This window comes from Bos javanicus, chromosome 3 (genome assembly GCF_032452875.1).
Source record: "Bos javanicus breed banteng chromosome 3, ARS-OSU_banteng_1.0, whole genome shotgun sequence".
NCBI lineage: Eukaryota > Metazoa > Chordata > Mammalia > Artiodactyla > Bovidae > Bos > Bos javanicus.
Window position 1 is genome coordinate 87,491,366 of NC_083870.1, and position 7,360 is coordinate 87,498,725.

The 7,360-nt window shown below is 53.8% G+C and overlaps 1 protein-coding gene across 1 annotated transcript; it reads left to right on the top strand.

Annotated features, from left to right (window-relative positions):
* Positions 1–5,390: 5,390 nt before the first annotated feature.
* On the top strand, positions 5,391–7,160 carry JUN (Jun proto-oncogene, AP-1 transcription factor subunit). Its single transcript, XM_061411784.1, has one exon. The coding sequence runs from the start codon at positions 5,392–5,394 to the stop codon at positions 6,397–6,399; it is 1,008 nt and encodes a 335-aa protein (XP_061267768.1). The 5' UTR covers position 5,391; the 3' UTR covers positions 6,400–7,160.
* The last annotated feature ends 200 nt before the right edge of the window (positions 7,161–7,360 follow it).

Sequence of the window (7,360 nt, forward strand, 5' to 3'; positions counted from 1 at the left end):
GAGCAAGAAATAAAAGTGTTTTGTTAAGCCACTGAGATATTAGGGTTATTATGGTGGCAAATCTAGCCTATCCTGACAGACATAAAGACTGGCACCTAGACGTAGGGTAATGTAATAACAACAATAATTGAACTGTTTAGAGGGCAGTAATTAAGAACTCTGTTATCAGAAGGTAAAAGGATGGGGATCTATTTGGTGAACTGTGATAATCTAGAAGGCATATCATGAACCTAATGAACTAAAGGAAGAGGTTGTAAAACAAAATGTTAGTAGCATGTGTTGGTGGCTGTTGGATGCACTTAGAAACATTACAAAAACGAGGTGAGCGCAGAGAAGATTTGGCCAGTTTGTAGGCAGGAATGAGTGCAGGTAAACTATAAATTCAGAGATATGAAGGGTTAGAGGAAGGTATTGTTTCTCCATCTCAACTAGTAAAATATAAAATGAAGGAAGGTTTTCAGCAAGAAAAGGTCAATGAAAAACAGCCTCGAAGTATGGCTAAAGTTAAAGGTATGGCCTCAAACCTATTGTTAAAACTTCTGGATAAATTAAGATGTTACTCAGCATATCTTTCAATTAGAGAAAGGGGCTCTGGAAAAAGAAGGAAAAGTAAGACTCTCCCACCTAAGCCCAACAAGCCCAAAGCACTCAAAACCAAGTCAGCAGAGAGGGAGACAGAAAGACAGAGAAACAGAGAGAGAATATGAGAATGAGATGAATGAGATAGATATTAGCAGCCACAACAGCAAGAAAGCAAAGAAACATGGGAACCATGGATGCTTGTCTAGAAAAGAACTGGCTGCAGCTACTGGCACGTAGAAAGCCTGGAATCAAATAGATAAGAAATGTACATTATGGGGAGAGCTACATTGCCAGAAGAATATCAGCCTGGATTAAAGGAGATTGTATTCCCCCACGTCTATCCCTATTTTTAAAAGCTGATTTTAAAACCTATTCCCTATGCCTGCTTTATATGTAGAGAAGGAAGAGTCTCTCAGAGTACAAGGCCAGGGGTCACAGAAAGCAATGGCCAGGGCGGCTACACTTAGGGAGCAGAATCCAGGTCTGATCAGGGTGTTCGTTGAGGTGTGGGATGGGCAACATGTCTGCCCTGTGGATTAAAGTCCACAGTGGTGTCCCCTTCCTTCACTTTGGTTTATCCATTGCAGTTATCCTGTCTGTCCCACTGTTACACCCTGAGGGTGTGCTGGGCAGACATCTTGCCTTTGGATGAATAGGCACACCTGGAGCCAATACAGAGTCTACTACGTATCACCCACTACCTGGAAAGTGAGCTCGATATACTGTGACTAGATGGGTCTTCAGGGTCAACGCCCTTGAGAGTGTGAGGGAATTCTGCCTGAGGGAGGACAGTAAGCCAAACATTTGGTGAACAGAAAGGGAGACTGTTCGAATCATTAGTGTTGTTCCCCAAATATTCCTGGCTCTGTTCCTTCAAGACAATTGGCAGGATTACAGAGCTTTAAAGTCAGGCAAGGCCACGTGACTGGCTCTGGCCAAGGATGCGTGAGCAGGAGTGCAGTGTGTCATTTCCAGGTGGATGCTCTGAGAGCCAGTGAATGATCTGCTGCCTCCCCTCCACCCAGCCGAGACAGCAACAAGACGTATGCATCAAGATGAAGCCTTCTTCAGCCCAAGCCCATGGTGAATGAAACTCCCCTGCAGACTCACAATGGGGACATGGCATGAGAAGAAACAAACTTGCTGGGGTAAGCCACTGAGATGGTAGGGTTGTTTGTTGAGGCAACAGAGCCCAGGCTTTCCTGATCCTAGGAGTGAGGGATGGGGCTAGAGAGCAGGAGCCAGGCTGTGAAAGGTCCCCCTCCCACACAAAGGCATCTGAACCCTCTCCTGGTTGTGAGGGGAAGCCAGTGAAGGCTTCCAAGCAAGGGCGTTAACATGAAAAGATCTGTTATTTTTTGGATGAAATATGCTATTTCTCAACATAAGAAGAAAATCAGCCTACTAAACCACATAAGGCAGAGAGGAACACACAGAACCCTTAGGCAAAAGATATATATTTATATAATGTCCTAAGTTTTGAAATTTCTAAATACAGGAGCTCTGAAAGGAGGCTTTGAAAGGAGCTACAGAGAACTGTGCAAGACAGTTTCTTCCATCGCACTATCTAAACACCGTTTCCTCTGCAGACAATCAATACTTTACAAGAAAGTCTCCCATAGCAGAGAAGATATAAAAAGGGAATGTAACAAACACCTGAAGTCAATTTCCAGCTGCCTGTGTGACCTGAGCAGGATACTTAAAGTCTCTGGGCCTACTTCCTCATATATTAAATCTGGATAATAATATATGTAGCTCAAGATAGTTGTGGGGGAGAAACAGCATATATAAATTGCTCTGGTGAAGGCCTGGCTGATAGTAGGTGTTTATTATATGATATCCATTTTTATTAGTTATCATTAAAATTATATATATATAAAAAAAAACAACAGCATCTCCCTGATTACAAAAGAAAATGATTCAGGGCAACAATATAGAGGAAAATGTTCCTTCCTAGAGAAAAGTAACTGCATCTTGTCATCACTGTATTCCCCACCCCCACCGCACTGCCTGGCTCACAGGAGCCACTGTTTTCCCTGCTGCATGAGGGAATGAGGGGCAAGTAAAGGAAGTAAAGGAAAGCTGTCAAGATGTCCCTAACACCAGCTGCTGCTGGGCTGCTGAATCTCAACTCTCAAAGCCACAAATACCTTAAAGCTCCGGGCTATGCAAGCTCAGAAGCTGAAAAGCCAGAATTAGGACCTAGGGACATAAACTGCTGCAGGTCCAACGTCAAACCACGGTCCTGGAGAAAACCCTGGAAGGAGCTGAGTTCTGACCCTTTCCTCCCTCACCCTCCTCACAGGTTAAATCCACCTGTTCCTGCCAAGTCACACATTCTGGCTTTCCATGGACGCTCCGGGAAGCTCCGACCAAGGGCAGGGAAGGGGGCTGTTGGTGACCACCTCCTAGCCCTGGAGGCGATGACTCTACACTAACCCAGGCCTATGAGGTGGGTCTCACCAGCCCCACTTGCAGATGAAGAAACTCAGGGAAGTTCTCTGATTCGCTCCCTTCACACCGCGGCAGTGTTGGCCAGGAGAGAACCCACGATCCCAGACTTCGGTATTCTTTCCACCGTACACTTTCGTCCCTAAGGGGCGCGGGGTTGGGGGAGGAGAAAATAACAACCACTAAAAAGGAACCACTTACATGGGTCTAGCGCTTCCTAGAGGCTACGCAGGATATGGGCCCACCACCCGGCCGGGAGCGGAGAAATTTTAAATCTTTATTCTACTCACTCGCTGCGTGACTTTTGGCAAGTGTCTGCTGCTCTCGGACTTGTTTTCCCGGAAGCAAATCGGGGCGGGAGGAGTGGCGTGTGCGTGTGTGTGTTTGTGTGTACATGTGATGTGCGGTGTGTCTATGCATGTTGTGCGGGGGCGGGGAGTAGACTATCACCAGGGTTCCCCGAGTTTCGGATTCCCTAAACGCTCGTTCACAACTAGACGCGAGTTGCCCCCTAAATCCACCTCCTGTAAGAAACCTTTCCGAGGCAAAGATGCGAACGCCCGCACCCTTTCTCCCACGGTCGGGAGGGTGAGGTGGGGGTGCCGAGGGGACTTAGCCGAACACCCAGTTTCAAGCAATGCAAATCACTGGGCTTCCAGACATAGCCAGACAGTCGCTATTGAACTTGACCAGGAGACAAACTTCAGGGCATTCTCAACGTGGGGGGCCGACTCGCACGAACTGCCCCCAAAACCACTTTCACTCGCCCCCACAGGGGACTTAACAGAGCCACCTTAAGGGCGGTGCTCCCGCCCCCCGGAAGTGCGGGGGGGGGGGCCAGGGGCCCGGGCGTTCAACCGGCCCGGCCCGCCCCGCGCGGCGGCGAAGTGCCCGCGGGTGACATGGAGCCCCCAAGTGGGGAAATACCACCCGCCCCGCGCCCTCAGCCCCAGACACCTGGTTCGGTTCCCCCGGCCCCCTGGGTCCTAGCATCCCTGGCATTCCGGTCCGAGCCCTAAACTTCAGCCCACTTCCCTCAGAGGCTGGGAGCGCCCGAGTCCGCCCGGCTCGCGGCAGCCACCGTCACTAGACAGTCAAACCCCAAGACGTCAGCCCACAATGCACCGGGCGGGCCGGGAAAGACGCGCCGGGGAGGGAGGGGGAAGAGAGGGGCGCGAGTCGCGCGGAGGGGGTCGGGGGGGGAAGGAGGAGAAAGAAGGGCCCAACTGTAGGAGGGCAGCGGAGCATTACCTCATCCCGTGAGCCTCCGCGGGCCCAGAGAAGAATCTTCTAGGGTGGGGTATCCATGGCGACGGGTGGGCCCGCCCCCCTGAGAGCTACGCGAGCCAATGGGAAGGCCTTGGGGTGACATCATGGGCTATTTTTAGGGGTTGACTGGTAGCAGATAAGTGTTGCGCTCCGGCTGGATAAGGGTTCAGAGTTGCACAGAGTGTGGCTGAAGCTACGAGGCGGGAGTGGAGGTGCGCGGACGCAGGCAGGCAGACAGGCACAGTCAGTCGGGAAGGACTGCAAATCCTATTCTCCAATTTCTCTCCAACTGCCCGGAGCTAGCGTTTGTGGCTCCCGGCCTGGTGTTTTGGGGAGCGCCGGGAGAGCCCCTTCTCCAGCCGCCCCCAGGCGGAGAGCCCCGCTGCGCGGGCGCTGCTGACAGCGCGGAGAGCGGCTACTGTCCGCCCGGGGAAGTCCGGAGAGCGGCTGCAGCGGCAAGAACTTTTCCCGGCCAGGAAGACAGGAGACAAGTGGCCGCCGGGTCCCGGAACGAACTTTTGCAAACCTTGCCTCCGCCCGAAGCTGCCGCGGCGGCGGCGAAGAAAAAGAGGCGGCGGAGAGAGGAGGACGTGCGCTCCGCTTCGCTGGCACCGGTTGCTGAACTTGGGCGAGCGCGAGCCGCGACTGCCGGGCGCCCCCTCCCCCTCGCAGCGGAGGAGGGGACAGTCTTCCGAGTCGGGGCGGCGGACACCCGCCTCCGGCCGGCCACCGCGAAGTCCGCTCTCCCTCCTGTCACCGGGAAGCGAGTTCGTCTGCGGGCTCTGAGGAACCGCTGCGCTCGAGAGAGCTCCGTGAGTGACCGCGACTTTTCAAAGCCGGGCGGCGCGCGCGAGCCGACAAGTAAGAGCGCGGGCGGCGCCTTAACCCTGCGATCCCCCGGACTGAGCTGGTGAGGAGGACGCCGGGGGCGGGGGCTGCCAGCCGGCGGGGGCGCGCGCTCTTCCAGAAACTTTCCTTGCTTACCGCCCGGGGAGGCGCGGGTGTCCCCCGCTTGCCAGCGCGCTGTTGCGGCCCCGAAACTTCTGCGCGCAGCTTAAACTAAGCCCACGCGAAGTGACGGACTGTTCTATGACTGCAAAGATGGAAACGACCTTCTACGACGATGCCCTCAACGCCTCGTTCCTCCAGTCTGAGAGCGGCGCCTACGGCTACAGTAACCCCAAGATTCTGAAGCAGAGCATGACCCTGAATCTGGCCGACCCGGTGGGCAGCCTGAAGCCGCACCTCCGGGCCAAGAACTCCGACCTCCTCACCTCTCCCGACGTGGGGCTGCTCAAGCTGGCGTCGCCCGAGCTGGAGCGCCTAATCATACAGTCCAGCAACGGGCATATCACCACCACGCCGACCCCTACCCAGTTCCTGTGCCCCAAGAACGTGACGGACGAGCAGGAGGGATTCGCCGAGGGCTTCGTGCGCGCCCTGGCCGAACTGCACAGCCAGAACACGCTGCCCAGCGTCACGTCGGCGGCGCAGCCGGTCAGCGGGGCGGGCCTGGTGGCCCCGGCGGTGGCCTCGGTGGCGGGCGGCAGCGGCAGCGGTGGCTTCAGCGCCAGCCTGCACAGCGAGCCGCCGGTCTACGCCAACCTCAGCAACTTCAACCCCGGCTCGCTGAGCAGCGGCGGCGGGGCGCCCTCCTACGGCGCGGCTGGCCTGGCCTTTCCCGCGCAGCCCCAGCAGCAGCAGCAGCAACCGCCGCAGCCGCCGCACCACCTGCCCCAGCAGATCCCCGTGCAGCACCCGCGGCTGCAGGCCCTGAAGGAGGAGCCGCAGACGGTGCCCGAGATGCCCGGGGAAACGCCGCCCCTGTCCCCCATCGACATGGAGTCCCAGGAGCGGATCAAGGCAGAGAGGAAGCGCATGAGGAACCGCATCGCTGCCTCCAAGTGCCGGAAAAGGAAGCTGGAGAGGATCGCGCGGCTGGAGGAAAAAGTGAAAACCTTGAAAGCGCAGAACTCGGAGCTGGCGTCCACGGCCAATATGCTCAGGGAACAGGTGGCCCAGCTTAAACAGAAAGTCATGAACCACGTTAACAGCGGGTGCCAACTCATGCTAACGCAGCAGTTGCAAACGTTTTGAGGCGAGACTGTCGGGGGCTGAGGGGCAACGGAGAAAAAATATAAATAACACAGACAGATTTGAGAACTTGACAAGTTGCGAGAGGGAAACAGAGAAAAAAAAAAAGTGTCCGAGGACTAAAGCCCAGGGTATCCAAGTTGGACTGGGTTGCGTCCTGACGGCGCCCCCAGTGTGCACGAGTAGGAAGGACTTGGCGCGCCCTCCCTTGGCGAGGAGCCAGGGAACGGCCGCTCGCGGGCTGCCCCGCTTTGCGGACGGGCTGTCCCCGCGCAAACAGAACGTTAGACTTTTCTTTAACATTGACCAAGAACTGCATGGACCTAACATTCGATCTCATTCAGTATTAAAGGGGTGGGGTGGGGGAGGGGGTTGCAAACTGCAATAGAGACTGTAGATCGCTTCTGTAGTACTCCTTAAGAACACAAAGAGGGTGGGGGAGGGGAGGGGGGAGGGAGGTTTGTGAGAGCGAGGCCCAGCCTGCAGATGAGCTCTTTCTGGCCTGCCTTCCATAACTGTGTATGTACATATATATATTTTTTAATTTGATGAAAGCTGATTACTGTCAATAAACAGCTTCATGCCTTTGTAAGTTATTTCATGTTTGTTTGTTTGGGTGTCCTGCCCAGCCTTGTTTGTAAATAAGAGATTTGGAGCACTCTGAGTTTACCATTTGTAATAAAGTATATAATTTTTTTATGTTTTGTTTCTGAGAATTCCAGAAAGGATATTTAAGAAAATACAATAAAATATTGAAAAAGTTACCCCTCCCCCAACCTCTTTTCTGCATTATCTATAGATTACTTGTGTAGGTGGAGTTGAAAGAGTTGAGTGTCAATTAAAATAACTGTGGGTGCTTCTTACTAGCAGGCCCTGAAAACTGTTGTCTGCTGGACAACAGTTCTTGAGAAAGAACTGCAGCTGATGCTGTCATCAAGTCATACTTTTCCCTCCCCAACAATCT

Excerpts from the sequence above, each read along its gene's own strand:
- JUN (XM_061411784.1), top strand. The coding sequence starts at position 5,392 with ATGACTGCAAAGATGGAAACGACCTTCTACGACGATGCCCTCAACGCC.